This window comes from Cariama cristata, unplaced genomic scaffold, assembly GCF_000690535.1.
Source record: "Cariama cristata isolate BGI_N322 unplaced genomic scaffold, ASM69053v1 scaffold11329, whole genome shotgun sequence".
Lineage (NCBI taxonomy): Eukaryota > Metazoa > Chordata > Aves > Cariamiformes > Cariamidae > Cariama > Cariama cristata.
Window position 1 is genome coordinate 89,584 of NW_009635306.1, and position 16,289 is coordinate 105,872.

The 16,289-nt window shown below is 39.1% G+C and overlaps 1 protein-coding gene across 1 annotated transcript in view; it reads right to left on the minus strand.

The window, feature by feature from the left end:
- ZSWIM8 (zinc finger, SWIM-type containing 8) overlaps window positions 1-15,759 on the minus strand; it is a 65,085-nt gene extending 49,326 nt beyond the window's left edge. The window contains exons 1-2 of the mRNA XM_009707490.1: window positions 15,595-15,759; window positions 10,315-10,325 (exon numbers count right to left, since the gene is read on the minus strand). Of these exons, the coding sequence (XP_009705792.1) occupies window positions 10,315-10,325; window positions 15,595-15,759 (176 nt within the window). The remainder of the gene's footprint in view (window positions 1-10,314; window positions 10,326-15,594) is intronic.
- Window positions 15,760-16,289: the final 530 nt, after the last annotated feature.

The window sequence follows — 16,289 nt, forward strand, 5'->3', positions numbered from 1 at the left end:
CATCATTTCTTCCTGTTAGCAAAAATATTCTACCAGTAGCAAAGCCTTCTACTGCAGTATAACGTGATGACTAACTAACTTCAGAAACGCTTTCTTTGAGATGCTCTAGTTCCCAGTGCCACTCCTTTTAAAGCTAAACCAATATTGAAACAAGCAAGCAGACACAGATGAATAGTAGGGGTTCTTATGTTAGCCTCCACAGCGCACGGTAATACATGCACCATTTACTTTCCCTCAGTTTCTAAAGATTTGTGGAGAAATGGTTCCTTTTCCTTCCCACACTCTCTCCAAATGAGATTTCTCCCCAAATGAGATTTCTCCCCTGAGAGAATCAGACCTCCCATCCCTGTGCCACATCAGATGAGAACCGAGACACATAAGGAGTGAGTTTAACATCCTCTGAGTGCCAGACCAGGCACTCAGATCACCTTGTCAGACGATCCAAATACAACTTTGTTCGGAAACTTCCACAAAATGATTCAGAAACATTCTTTCCCCTCACAAAATATCAGTGTCTGCCATAATCCTGCAACAACAGCCAGTGGGCATACTGTTACTCTTGTCATAACTTAATAGGGAGAAATTACAAATAGTGTATTACTGTTGGGAAATCTGAGGTGTTTAGTACTGCTGAGCAGACCTATGCCAGAAGAAAAAGGACAATGCTTTCTGCTACAGGACTTTTTAGAAAATGACGCAAGAAACAGCTCTTCACAGCAAGAGCCTACAATGTACATGAAGATGGAAGCAAACTTCTCTATATTCCTTCTTGGAGCAGCTGCTGCCTTCTACCCCTCCCAACTTCATCCATGGTTTCTTGTGTCAGCAAGAACACTTTTAGAGGCAAAACATCTGAAGGAATCCTCTCTTCAGAGCAGCATGAGATGTTAATAAGAAAAATAACCACCCCATCGTGTTATTCCTTCTTTCACCACTGGTAAACATGACTAAAGAGTTTCAATATGCCCAAGGAAATTTTAATTGCCAAGTAGATAACCTGCTGTGTAATCATCCCTCAAAGGTTCTCTTGCAATTAGTAGACAGAAGAAGAGCTGCACACATGAAAACTTTTTCTGCACTCTGATGGCCAGCAGGCTGAAGACCAGATTTCCCTTCCTTCCTTACAAACTTGTCTTCCTTATGTCCTTAAAGCATCATAGCTACAACACTCTTACTATATTAGAAACCAGATCTCCAGAAAAAAAACACTTGAATCACGTCTTCAGAACTTCAGGACAAGGCAAAAGTGGAAAGCTACAAGTCATATCTTGTAACCAAAAAAGATGTTTGATGGAGGAGGGGAGGGAAATAAAGATGAAACCAAAATCCATTATTTGGTTTCATGACTCCAGGACAGAAACATCAGCACGTTCCTCCACCACTAAACTTGAATTCCTAAGATCCTAGTCAGCCAAGTTCTGCCTCATGGCTCACATAAGATTTTGTGGTAAATGCATACAATGCACCTACAGAAAACATCTGCTCTGAGCAAATGTCAGAACCTCTCCAAACACAAGTCAAACAAATCCAGATCAGAAAGGTGCATTTTCCATTTAACTCTATTGCTTCTCCTATGCAATAACTGTGAAAATCTTCTGCACAGAGCTGTGCTGATGAAACTGGAGTACTCGACGTTATGTTGATGCCTTATGCCAGATGAGATCTATTTGTCTTTTCATAAGCTCTGCATCTCAAGAGTAAAATGTCAGTAAACTCTTTTCTCAACTCTCATCCACTCTAACATGATTGAGATCCCAAAACTGTAATACCAGCATTACACAGGCAATGCAGCATTCACAACTTGACAACTTCCTCTGGAAATTCAGACAAGAAAATTCTTGATCCAAACACCCTTCCATTTCCCTCCCTAAAAAAAGAATTCATTTCAAAAAAAGAGCAGCCTGGGCAAGCAACCAACAGCTGTTAGAAATCCTAAAATAAACAGCAGATTTTGTAAAGACAGACAGACAGTGCTACAAAACACTGTATTCATGCCAGCGCTGGCCAAGGTTTCATGACAAATTGGGCAGCTTGCATTCAGAATAACTCTACAGCTGATGAAGCAGATCAGCTTCAGGCAAGCCATTTCTCCTCGCTCTCTCACCCCACGCAGAAAGCATACTGTGTAACCGGGATTGTGCATTCAGAGCACAGATATCAAACAGCTCCCGTTTCCCGAAAGCAAGGCTCAATACTACCAGTTATTGCCACTTCTGCCCCATGCAAGGTATTTTAAAAGTCCAGAATTCAAAATTATCTGCAGCGGTTTATGACAAAAAAACAAGCTACAAAGACCAACAGCGACCAGATATTTTTCTGAATGTAGACAATGGAACATAAACACACATCAGAAAGACTGCATCACAGCTGAGGATCAATCTCTATCAAGAAGTATTGATATGTTTTCAGACACTGAAAGGAAGTCACACAAAACACCATGCAACCTCTACTATCTAATGTGCTGTGCTGTACCATTAGTATCCATCCTTAAGCATTACATGCAAAATTAATCTCTAACCAACTTTTTTCCTGTGTCTAAATCCCAGAGCAGTATCACTTGGCCTCCAAACAAATGCACTGGCAAATACTGAAGAGCTGCATTACTGAGCATATCAGAATGAGATCAAGCCAATTTTGTTGGGGCTGATGGGAAAGTTATTGTCTGGAAAGAATAGATCAAGGATGACGTATTCTCACCTCTAGGGTGAAAAAAAAAATTAATTAAACATCTGTCAGGAACTAAAAGAAGATACCGCCTCTTAATATCACCAATGGGAAACCATTAGAGGTTTCAAAAACTGTTTCATAGACAGGAGTCAGGTTAGATATCTAAAGGCTTTTGAAAAAATCTTACCTGACTTCTCTTTTTATCCCCTTTAGTTTTGTAAAAATCTTCCCAAATCTAACTCCAGGTCTATGGTTTTATGGGAGGTTACAGAGCCCACTCAGTAATGACCTTCAATTCTAGGTTCTCCCACCGCAGTTCAAAGGTGCAGCACAGCAGTCCCCAACCAGCCTGAACTGCAGCTGTGGGGGACAGGCTTCCAAAGCCAGCAGTCCCCAGCCCTCCTCAAGCTCTCACCCTGCAGGAATTACATTTCCTCTGCCCAAAGTAAGGCATCCATCTGATCATTTCTTAGTATCCCGAAAAAGTTAAAAGCCCCAAAAACAAGGAAGATGTTGTAAATATCTTAGTTACTCAGCTAAACAAAGGAAGGGCCTTTGGGAGATGGCTGGAATGGCTGTGAGGTGGAGAGGCTCCAGGACAGTCTCACTTTAGACAACTCAGACAAGAAGGCACCTAAGGACATCATATTTGTAACTGTGACTGATATATCCTGACAAGCACAAAGAAACCAACAGACACCAATTGAGACCAAGATAAGGAACTTGTGACAGTGACGAGCCAAGACCACCAGGGAAGACGACCGCAAATGTGGATCAGACATTTGCATATATTAATGAGTTCCAGGAATTCTCATGCTTATGTAAATGCGCTTTCGAAATCCTATGAATATGTATAACTTTATGGTATATAATCTCTGAAAGTTTACCAAATCATTGGAGCACTCATGGTGGAGCAATCCCCAGTGCTGCCCAGTGCTGAAAGGTATGCCTGCTTAATAACACTCTGTTGTTACTGAGTTTCATTATATCGGACTCCTTACCCATCCGCACCTAGCTTCCCACTTCGGTGAGGAAAGTTAGAAAGCAAAGGCGTTTGGATGTTACCGATCTTTGTATCAGTCCTACAGTTGGAGAAAGTTCCTCCTCTAACAAGAAATAAATTCTCTTCCATTTCCCTTGCATCACCTACAGAAAGAACAAAAGGGGGGAAACAAAACTGGGCACCAAGGAATATATGAAGCAAGCAGGCACCTACAGAATATTTTCAGAGGAGGAATTAATTGCAAGCATATCTATCATTTTCAATGCACAAAAATAATAACAAAAGCAGCACTGGAAAACTGTGAGGCACTGATTAACTAGAGTCCATTGCATGAATTTGCTTAGACAAATGCATAACATCTCCCAAGATCTCTCCAACATCACAAGACCAATGCAAAGTCAATCACCTTCTGAAAATGTCCACCAAAGTCTTGAAACACTTGCTGCTCATAACTAGCCAGGGAAAACTAACTCCCTGTCCTTGAGAAGGATAAGCAGCTTAACTGCTTTAAATGCAATCAATTAGTCTATGAAAACTTCCAAAGGCATTCCAGGTCAAATACAACTAACTTCTCTGTGTCAGATTACCTTCTCTTCAAGTCACGCATGAAAGTTACATGCAGATGTAAGTTACAAATATTTTCACCTGGAGCTCTGGTAAACAAATTTACAGCTGCATTTCCCTTTTTCTCCCATCTCAGCATTTACTGACCTAAATATGAGGTAGGAAATGGAATTATATGCAACATGCATCAGGAACTGTAAACACCTCAAGACAATTACTAAATGATGCCCTATAGGCTTCACAAAGGTATTCAATTCTCAATAAAAGTTGTCATTTCATTTGTACACCTATTGATTACATACTAACCACCAGTAGGACCACCATGAAGCTTAAATTTCATATACTTCCCAATAATTTTTACATCAGCAATCAGTGTTTTCTAAAAGCATGGAACTTGGGCATTCAAGCCATCATTAAGCTATTCAGTCAGCCTCTAACACGGATTAACAAGAACTCGTGTTGGTACGTCCTCCACAGGATGAGACAGATACAAATTTACCACGTAAGAATTCTAGTGTAGGGATATTACAAAGGAAAAAAAAAAGATTAAAGGGTAAGTCTTGAGAATCACAATTTGTGATACACAAAGTCAGGCAAATGTGAGCCTATACTGAGAACAGAAAATCTCAAGTCCTATGAAGACCAAGAACAAGACAGATTCCGTAAAGTCATACAATACTCAATATTCACAGGTTCGGCAAACATTTCTGTACTTCAAGGAAGAATCTTGTGCTGTCATACACATTGACAAGATGCCAGTAAGAATGGCTTGGCTGCACATAGGCATTGTTTTAATGAATATATCTAAAAAAAAGTCTAGATGGCAACTTGACTACATTCACTTTAAGGCCGCCTGACTTTTTCTTTAGTTCTGGTTGGGGAGACATGCTCAAAGCAGCATGTTTAGAGATCTCAAGCCTAATGAACAGAAAAGCTGCAATTAACTTTTTCCACTAGTTTATTTGGAAAAAAAAAAAACAAACAACACACTAACTGGATTTTAAAACATTGGTGTTTTCATTTTCAAGATCTCCACCAATGAATTACTCATGTTTATCAGTATTTCTGGATGACAAAGGATTATGATCATCTGTTTGATTTTTTCATATTTCTGAACAGAGGAGGAAGCCAGAATTGGCAGTCCAGGTATTCACAGCCCACTGCTTCAACAAGGCATCTCATAAGTGTCTTAACTTGGGAGGAAAAAGTACAGCTGGATGCCTTCTTGTAAAGGCTTGCACTGCTTGCGGACAAATTCTGGATAATATTTCTTCTATCATACTACCTACTTATACATTTGTAAAAAATGTGGACTTTTTTCCTATATTGTTTTTGGTCTCTGACCTCCCTCCTTTTCATTCTCTCAAGTCTATTCTCCTCTCCAGCATCCAGCTTTTCTCCCACGAAGGGATAGGATTACTCACGAGGACAGATTTTTTCTTCCTCCCTCTCTCTTCTCCATTTATCCTTTCCCTTTCTTCTCTATGCCAATCCTTATCCCATATGAAAAAGAAGCTTGAAAGCTCTACTATATATGTCACAGCCACAAACTAAACCTAGCAGACAAAAGAAAGGCATAAAGGTCACTAAGATATCAAGAAGTAACACTCAGGTCCCGCTACTTGCAGCAGCTGAATGAAGATGTTAAGAATTTAAAGACACTATGCCTGCAATCTTTTCAGGTTTCCCTCTTCTATGGAAAGAGAATGTCTTAACTTCCACATTTTTTCAGTGCTAATCACACACCAGTAGAGATTTAGGTAAATACAGAAAAATCAACACACAGATTTTCCAGCTGTATACACCTTAAACATGTTCAACCTTCTCCTAATTGATACTGGTAAATACTGACATTTTATCCTTTCTTAGGTTTTTGTTGCACCAACCTAGAAACACTAATAATGACTCATAATAGCAACAATATTTTATTAAAACCAGACACTGTTCACAGCATCACTTTTCTTAAAATATGCAATTCCAGAAGATTTTAAGTAATAGGTATATCACAGTCTGACAGAGCTCCTTTGTTTCGTTCTTTACAAAGACAGTATGTTTTCAGCTGTATGGAAACAAATACAGGTGAACTAAACCTAATCAAAACAGCAGACTTTCCTCAAGCCTTGCCCATAATGTTTAAAGCACCATCAAGAAACATGCTCAAAGACGTTACTTTCAGCATTTTCTGTTAAAAATGTTACACAACTATCCACAGCCTTGCCAGAACGCTGCTGCCATTCTACAGGTAAAGAAACAAAGAAGTAAGAATGCATCAAAACCCACGCAAATCATGAGAAGCATGAGAATCTTATGGTTAATAAGCCTAGACTTACTGCTCAAGACTACACAGCTTCAGAAGAGGTAACTTAGAAATGTGTGACATCGTATTTTGAAATTAGAACCAGTATTTTAAATATTTTGTATATTATGCATCACTGCTCTTTAACCTTTAAAAAAAAATGCTAGGCCTAATATTTTAGCTAGTTGATACATCTGTGCTTTGAATTTTATATTTGGAGGGTTTGGAAGGGTGTCACAAAACAGAAGGAGGGAGAAAAGAGATTAATATAGATAAAGTGCATTAAAATAAAGTTGAAAAAATAACTTCTAGCCATGACACTATTTTAAATTACTCTTACAGCTGCTTTACGGTCTCACAATTAGATAGGTGACAGAAAAAAGCAGTCAGTCTAAAAAGAGCAATGAAATCTTAAAGACATTCTTGCTCTTTAAGAACTAAATAATAAATTGGTTTTAACCCTACTGAAAAATACAAAAACAAACAACCCAAATTAATTATAGATATTCTAAATAGCCAAACTTTTATTCTCAAAGTTCATGAAAGTATGTACAACATCTTTTGAAGCTGTACACTCCTTTCTTCCTCTGGAACAAAATACTGTATAATAACTAGGACACTGGACAATTAAGAGGAGATGGCCTCTGCTCCCAGTTTTACAACCAGCATAAGAGACGCTGTTCAAATCACTGATGTCCATTTCTGTTTCCTCAAAGGTATACTGGAAGAGGCGAAGGGCTTTTTTGCTTGTTTGTTTAAAAGACTACCCTACGATCCTTCCCATTCCCTTTTTCTGTTTTAATTCCTTATTTCTGGTTTCATATTCCTTACTCTTAACATTTAACTCACTGTGTTATCCTTTCCTCAGCATACCAGTAAGAATTATATTACTCAGAAACCATGGACTATCAAGAACTTGATATGGACAAGAAAGTTCTCTCCTATTCACTAGACTAACATTAATATGTACACCTTTCCCTTCAACTCTGTGTGAGTTTAAAAACATGTGTGATAAATTGAGACCGCAAGGGATAAAAATTCAATTAAAATTTATTGATTATAGCAAGTAGAATATGAGCAAATGCAGCGCTGGACGGCAGGGGAGTCTGCGCTCCGCCAACTGCCGCGCTAAGCAGTTCAAACAGTCCCTTTTTATACATCTTTACTTCCGTGTTTGTGAAATAGTGGAGGTATTCTGCGCATGCTTCAGTTGTTGTTAGGGGGTCGTTCTCTGCCTCCCGGTGGTCGTTAAGGCTGAAGTAAGAAGTCTTCCTCCCTTGTCCCATAGTTGACCCCTTAGTCATATGTCCTTATATGGGGTTGTTTGTCATATTTATGTTAGTTCCTGAACATCTGGTGGTTATCTTTGTTTGCACAAGCGGTATCTGGTCATTGTTTTAGCGGTTTCACATCTTTTGACCTTTACATTGGGCTTAACATAAATCTTAATAAACAATACCATAGTCTATATTTTCTCACACATGTAAGAACACCTTTGTTATACTCAGTAGCTAGTAGGATAACTTAACTATTTAAAAAAACCTAGACATCATAATCAAGCAAAGGTTCATGAACTAGGCTATACAAAAAGCAACTTTCTTAGTAACCTTATAAAAAAACCCACTCATTTGAGTACCCTAAGCCATCTCTACTGCTCTACCAACTTTTCATAGTAACAGAAATCACTGAATTTACATTTGCTGAAAAGTGAACTACACCATGGTTATTACATAAACGCTGCAAAACAGAAGTTGATTGGAGTATGTTCTTCAGAGAGGAAAAAAAAGGGTCCTGGCCACAAGTCAATATGTGAGTTTTACTTCCACAACTCATATGCAGAATAATTTTTACTTTGGGTGTACTATATTTGAAAACAGACATTCCTAGGTTTGACCAGTTCACTTCTTTTCTCACTTCTTTTCTCACTAAAGCCACAAGAAATACAGACTGTACAAAAGCTGCTAGTTTTCTGCATACAGGTTATGCTATGACTTTGTTGCTGTTCCTCAAACTGAACTGGAACTCCAAAGTTGCAAACTTGCATACTAAATCACATTTAACTGATGGCTCTTCAAATATACAGATCATGCCACTATATTAGGACTAGAAGCAACACCAAACCAGCGGAGGAGGCACATGGAACTGACAACAGCCCAACACAATTCATGAGGCTAGGAGGACACCTCCACCTATTGAACAAGCCTGCCTCCCATCACTTTCTGAACTCAGCCACTCACAAAAAAATCTGTAATGGTCCAGTGAAGAGTCACAAGATTCATCCGTGTTGTAGGACATTAGCAAAAGGCTGACCCAGAAAATGCGGGTTCTGAAATTGAGTAATCTGCCTAGAAATGAAGATGCACCTTGAGAGTAACTAAGCTCTAATTTTAAATCTTCCAAGCTTTTCATCAGGGCAGGAATTACATCTTCTCCTACATGGTTTATAATCTACCAGGGGGGAAAAAAAAAAAAAAAAAAAAAAATATCTGGTCTCTTTTGCTCCTGGCTTTTGGTGGAAGCTGCATGAATTTTTTTTTCAGTTTCATTCCCCACTGCTTCGTTGATGGGTGACCTCAGGTCCACAGAGGGGGCACAGCCCAAAACACAAGGCTCTCTATGGTGGCTGTAAGACACACAAAATTAGTTTCCCTCCTGCTTACAGCACCAGACTATATAGATATTCAAATATATTCAATTTAACAAAAAAAACAACTTTTGGTGCTAGTATTCAAAGAAGTGACATAAGCAGTACTTCTAAGCATGAAAAGAAAAAGCTGTTTTAACATGTGTTATTCTGAGTAAAATACTCAATGATCAAAAGACATTTGCATTTCATTATAGAATCACATTTGCCCAGGTAACCGCACACTTCAAATCTGAAGTGTAGCTTGAGAGAAATCCTGAAATACTTTGTCTTCACTTTGTTTTTACCTCAGGACAGACCTCGCTAGCTACAAGTAAAAAATAAATAGATAAAAATAAAACTCATGTTTTAGCAATGAAGAACAGGTCAAAGACAAAAGAAAAAAGAGGGTGATAAAGAAAGGGACAGGGAACAAAGGAAGAGCACAATATAGAGTCTAAGATCAAACCTGAATCCTTATCCTTGCTTCCCCAGACGTAAACGTGCCACAGAGAGGAATAACCTCTGTAGCTTCAGTCAGCCTGAAATGCAAATAGAGCATCTGTGATCTCTGGGATCACACAGGGATCTCCTCAAGGTGAAAGGAAGGAGAAAACTAACACAAGAAGAAAAATCCATGGAAGCTAGGAAGAAAGATGAGACAGGAGAAAATAAGACATTTCCCAGTAAAAAGATGAGAAATGTGCAAGACTTCTTGGGAGGGGAAGAGAATGTTATCTAAAGTAAAAAGCCAGAAGACCATGAGAGAGTTAAAACTGGATTGGTCATTTAAAATCTCAGTAGTAAAAAAGCATCTTTTACTGATACCTTCTTTATGTGGTTTCTCTGGTACCCATTTCTGAAGAGAGGGGTACACACATTCAATTATCTCAGAAAGGCACAGGAAAATGCAAATGAAGAGACACATATGTGAGAGTCATCCAACTTGTCATCCTTCCAAAGACAGAGGTATTACTGCATTGTGAAACCACCTTTTTGTTTAGTAGAAACTTCTAGTCAGCTTCTGAAATCTGTATCTCAGCTCTGAAGCAATGCATTTAATTATGACAACCAGTCTTGATAAATGACTATCTCTAGAGCTTCTCTGTGGTATCTTCAGTTCTAATGAATCAATGTCCTCTTTGCACCTTATATTACAACCCACTAAGTCCCTTCCTCAACTTGAACTTTTGCTTCTGCTATACAGCAAGTCAAAATCATCAGCCACTATGGAATAGAGTACAAAAGTAGGTGAAATTCATTTACTAGGGTCAGAAAATACAGAGAAACCGATTTTCTACTAGCAGCTAAGCCTTCACTTTCATGTTACCTTACTCTTTGGACACCTGATCTCTGCTTATTTCATAAGCATTGGTGATCTCTTCTCACCAATGTTTGTATTTTATAATTCTGTTGTTTCTATAAAGAAACTCATCAGGGAGCTATACAATACTTTTGCTGAACAGCTACTGGTTTGGGTGTTTAATGTTATTAGTCAACTTGGATATACTATAACGGATATATTTGGGCTAAAACAGATTTGTCATGTGTAGTACTAAATTAAAAAAATACAACAAACAAGACCTATTACAACTGTACCATCCAGAAGTGTGAGTTGATTACATAATCTCCCTCTTAATACCAGAAACACAAATAAAGTAGGAAAAAAAAAATCAGCTGTAACTTTATAATACGTAGTAATAGTCAGTAACAAAACAGCAGCAAACCAGAGTCTTCGTTTCCAGCTTCACCAGGCTCAAGAGTAGACACACTCTGGATGACACCAACATTCTTCTCCAAAAAGAACAAGAGTCTGAAGAGCACAGTATGAATTTGAAAGAGACTACATGTTTCTCCTGCTCTTTTCTGCAACTACTGCTTGAGCAGGGTTAACTTTAACTTATTAGTTACTGGCAGTCCTGAGGAAGAAGTGTTGCTCTCTAAGCCATTTATTCTTTGTTTGTATAAATTCATGAAAATCAGTCACTGTCATTTTACTAGTGTAGACACCGCTCAGACTTCCGTCAGGTTGTCTCTCTAAACTGATCATATCCTCACCTCAGGCTCTGTCTCCTCTCTGCCAACGATTCCCTCTCTACAGCTTCTATTTTTGAGGCACTGTGCCCAGAACTTAACGTTGTGGGCACTCCTAGCAGTTTGGAAGAACATAAACTGTCTGGGGATGGATAATGAGAACGTTTTCTAGGAGCTCACTGCCTGCATCAATCCTTAGTTAAGTCTGAGGGGGGGTTGCAATACAGTATAGAACAGTTCAAGCTTACAGTAAAAGGAAGAAAAAAAAATAATCAAGGTTTCTCACTAGCTGCCTACTGAAAATAGTTTCAACACAACTCATCAGCACACTTCCAGCAGAAGCCGGTGTGAAGGAATAAACACAAACTGAGCAAAAATATTGTGAACACACTGTTTAGCAATCCTACAGTATTTATGGCAACTTCTTAAGTGTTTGGTAAACATTTATGTTTCAGAAACTGTGAAACAGAAAGGACTAAGGGTGGGCAAGATCTCAGAAGCTTTCAAGAAGAAACAAAGCCACAGTAGGTTTGGAGAGATGATCAGTGTACTTGAATATTTACTCTTAAGACCTCTGTCACAAAAATCCTTATGTGAAGATAACTGATAACAAAACATTTGCAGAAACACTAGACTTATTTCAATTACCAATGAAAAATACAACAGTGTTAAAAAGTGAGAAGGGAAATGAGAGGATTGTAATAGCTCTCATAATAGTTTCTGGGAAAGAAAAGACTGTCCAGAAGAGTGAAGAAAAGGCAAGTGGGTGCATTTGTTGGTACAAAGGTAACAAATTGGTGGAATGTAGTTTGATATGGAAGAAAGTGAGTTGGAGCTCCGAACCAGCTCGGGGAACCAGATGGTTCTGCATACACTGCAAGAAGACTGTTCTTCAAAACATCCATTCACCTTAACTTCGGAGCTGAATCCCCTCTCTGTTTAGTACAGTTTGAAAGCTTCTAATCAGTGACACATACAGGTAATGGCCAAATATCAGTTACAAGCACCACCTCATTCAAAATGAAAAAAAACCAAGGGGTAAAAACAAGCAATCAAGGCAGTCTAACTAGAGAACAAGTCATTCCTAAAATAAATGTTCGAAATTATGAAAGGACTCTTGGTATTCCCAAAATTCCCAAAATGCTTTGCTGAAGTCTCCTTTTGGATTTCAGTACAGATGAATCAGTATAGTGGTGATTGAGAGCAGTTTCAAAACCTAAGGGCTTCCATAAAGTGCACGCAATGCATTCCTCCTTCACATTAGCAATTCTACATTTAAAGAGAAAACTCCTTTCTAGAAAGTAATGTAAGAGAAGTATAAAAGGACTTTACCATGGTGAAAATTAAATGAGGGAAAATCATCCAGTTACAGTCCTATTTTTCTGACGTAACTACTCAAGATACCCAATTTCATAAAGAATTCTGTTCCAAGGATCATATTAGAGAAACTCAGATGTTTTTCTCCACCTTCCGTCATCTTTCTAGCAAGCTGATGGGGTGATTGACAAACAAGTCAATAACTCTGCTCTTCAGTGACCCTCTGCAGTGAATACTGTGTGTATTTGCAACAAGCTACTCCAAGCCTTATTGTTAAATTTACAGTAAGCATAATCATCATATTAAAAATACCCAGGAAGAAAATAGAAAGTTGCAAGAAGTAAGAAAGCCATAACTGGTGTGTGTGCAGGTAGTTTGTTTAAGAGCACTCCTCAGCCAACAGCACTTCTATCAGTCTCAGAGGGATTCTCTTTCAACCAGTCAATGAAGAACTGGATGCTTACAAGGACAAACTGAAAACAACTGAAAAAGCTAGAAATACTTTCTATTACATAACTTGCCTAGCTAATTCCAAATCAAAACACAGGCTGAGCTTCAAACTGGAGGAAAAGGCTAACAGAATATAGTCCCTCTTGTTTTCCCTCACCATTTAACACCAATGAACTCGGTGTCTAACCTCATTTTTTTGTTTGAGCAGGCCACTGCAAAATGGTAAACTGTGGAAACAAAAACACACAGCTCAATTCAGAACAATCATATTTTAGAAGACTCACTACAACTCACAACCTCAGGATTTGGCAACATCTCAACACAAACTGCTTCTTCTGACTACAAAACCACTGTCAAAAAGAGGTGTTAAAAATAATTAAATTGGTACAGGAGTTCTGAAATCTAAGGAGGCCCCAGATGATGACACATCCCTCATCAGACCAGATTTCCTAGCAACACACCTGCCAGTGTTCCATGTTGGTAGTATCATATGTGACTTTGTAGATTGGATAAATAATTATTTAGGCAGCAAATCCACGTTCACATACTTCTCAAAAGAATTCTGACCAGAGCCTGGGAATTGCCAGCAAAGGCCTTAAAGCAAGCTACAGTATCCTTTCAGAATGTCTCTCTTGTTAAAGTAAAACTTTTGTACAAAGAAACTAAGTGTGTCTACAGATAAAACCTAAAACACATGAACCAAGTACAAGCAATACAACCCTTGCCCATGCAGGTTTGCAGAACCTGCAAGAGCAACATCTCAATATGGTGTAAATAATTACAATTATCACAACAATAATGTTGTTATTGTGTTTCTCACGTCAGGAAAGAGACCAAGGATTGCAAATATGCACCATTTATTTGAGTGATTTTCATTTTTAATGCAACAAGTGCATGACAGCAGAGAGAGCAATTGCTGCCTGCTTTTAATTCCGTCAAGAGAGCTAAAGGAACTAGGCTAAGACCCAGAAAAACACACAATCATACACTGAACCAGTGCAGAACAGTTGGCTAAGAGGATCTCAAAGCTGAACAAAAACTATCACCTTTTCAACAACAGTCTGACTTGTAGATTGGTACAAACCAGTTTCATACACCTCTGCCAAACTAGAGATGTCTTTATTTCCACAGTAGTATGTTTTCAAAACTTTCCAGCAAGTTAACATATGCAACAAAACTTAAAGTAAAGATGAAGTTTGTATGCTTTGCCTTGTGCCCAATGCTTATTTCTACATCTCAGGATTCATAGCTTTAAAAAAACTCATCAATGCTGTTCCCCTTCTTTACACCCGTAGAATGTTCTACACTAAAACCAGTGTGTCCCGGCAGCAGGATCCAAGAGAGCTATCCAACTTGAACATATATTCAGCATTTCTCTCTCTCTCTCTTGTTTTGAGTTGGTTTTCTTTAAAGTTTCCATTCTACCCTCCACTCTAATTCTGACTAGTCCAGAGACACAGACGGTCGCAAACCTGGGACTAGGGACAGTTCTCAAATTCATTAAAAATTTAAAACTTAAGCTGCTCTGGAAAGCCTACAGTTAATGTTAAGTGTATTTTCTGGTCCTAATCCAGTGACAAGTGAACATTTGGCCATAGCATAACATGGCCAGATTTCAGCACAATTCAATATAAACTGCATTCTCTGCTCATGTAAGGCCAACATTCAGAAGAGAATGAAGTTCTGCAGCTCCAGTTAGGGAGATATTAATGAGGCAGGTGATGGTCATGAATATCAGCAATAACAGCAAAAGTACTGACACTAGATGGAAAGCAAATAAAAGAGATAAAAGGAAGAGCAGAAAGGGTTTGTGTAATTTCTGCTAACTGTATGTCTGGCTCTGCGTACTGTAAACATCACCCAAATTTTAGGGTCAAGATACATCAGGATTAAAAGAGAAATTATGTTTCACTTTAAAAAAAAATATTCAAGCAAAGAGTTAGTAGCTATATGATAATTTAAACTAATTTTTAATTGCTACTGTCATCTATTTTCCTTTCTGCTATTAAAAATAAATTACTATCAAAAGAAAGGAAATATAACAACTCTTGAGGCAGATACACTGTAGTTTGCTGACTTCTTTGTGACAGTCTTAAGGCCCTCTTGCTCTACTGCTCCAAAAGAAAGTTTGCTAATTTACTAGAAAAAAGAGAAATATAAAGAAACGGACAACGAAAACAGACTGCTCTATACAATGATGGCTTACATGCCTCTACATGAGTAGTTTTATAGCAGTTACAAAAACCTCTATGAAACCTTAGTGTATTTCAATCAAAGCAAGAAGGAACCTATGTATAGATAATCCCAGCCAAGTCTGTAGACTGTTTATAGACAACTGTTTTCAGATTTCTAAGAGCAAGCCCACAAAACCTACTCAGAAAAGCAGCACTACAATACGATGGAGCACATGCAGGTGAAAACTCACCCAAAGAACAGTTTTGTCTTAAGATCCCCAGTAAATTTTCAGTTTCAATCTTTGGTCAAAATTTATCCTGACAACGATCCTACATATGACTTCTCTTTGCAGTTTTGACATTCCTTCTGCAGATCTCCTCACCCACCAACCTCCCTTGCCCCACAACTTCCATAAGTCCAAAGAGCATCCCAATGAAACCAGGCGACCTCACCTTTCATTTTGACAGTGGGAGAATTGGGTCCAGCCGATTGTTTCCTCCATCCTCTCCAGTTCTGGCAAAGGCTCTCTGCCTCAGAGATGAAGGAACAAAGAGAGTCTTCTTCAAAGCGGTCAGAGTCTTCAAATGAAAACCTCTCCCCGTCCTCCCACTCTGCGAACATGAGTTCCATCACATCCGACAGGCGACGTGGGGGAAAAAAAGACAGACAGAAACAGCACTGCTCCCTTTGAACAGGTGGATGGACTTGAGGGCTCCTGCAACACTTAAAATCTCAATTTTGATTCGATCTCATACTACAGTGCCAGGAATAACAGAGCCAGCGCTATCTGAGGTGGGAGAAGCAGGAAATCAACTAAGGGGAAGCTCGTAAAAATCCCAGAAAAAAAAACCAAGTTCTTAAAAAAGTTAAAAAAATGCTTATGTCCACAAAATATACTTGAGGCGGAGTGGGGCTGGTTAGTCTGAGAGCTGCCTCCAGGCGGGACAGGTGCCTGCCGGGCACACGGCGGGTCTGAAGGCTTCCGACGCCAACGGCCCCGGCGCTGGAGGACGAGAGAGGGGGCCGGTTTCCTTCTCCGGGGCTCCCGCTGGGGGAAAGCAGGTATCTGTGCGCAGGGCCAGGTCTCCCTGAGGTTGTGCTTTTCTCACTCTCGATGCAGGAACCGGAGGGCGGGCGGGCGCGGGAAGGGGCAGCGGAGG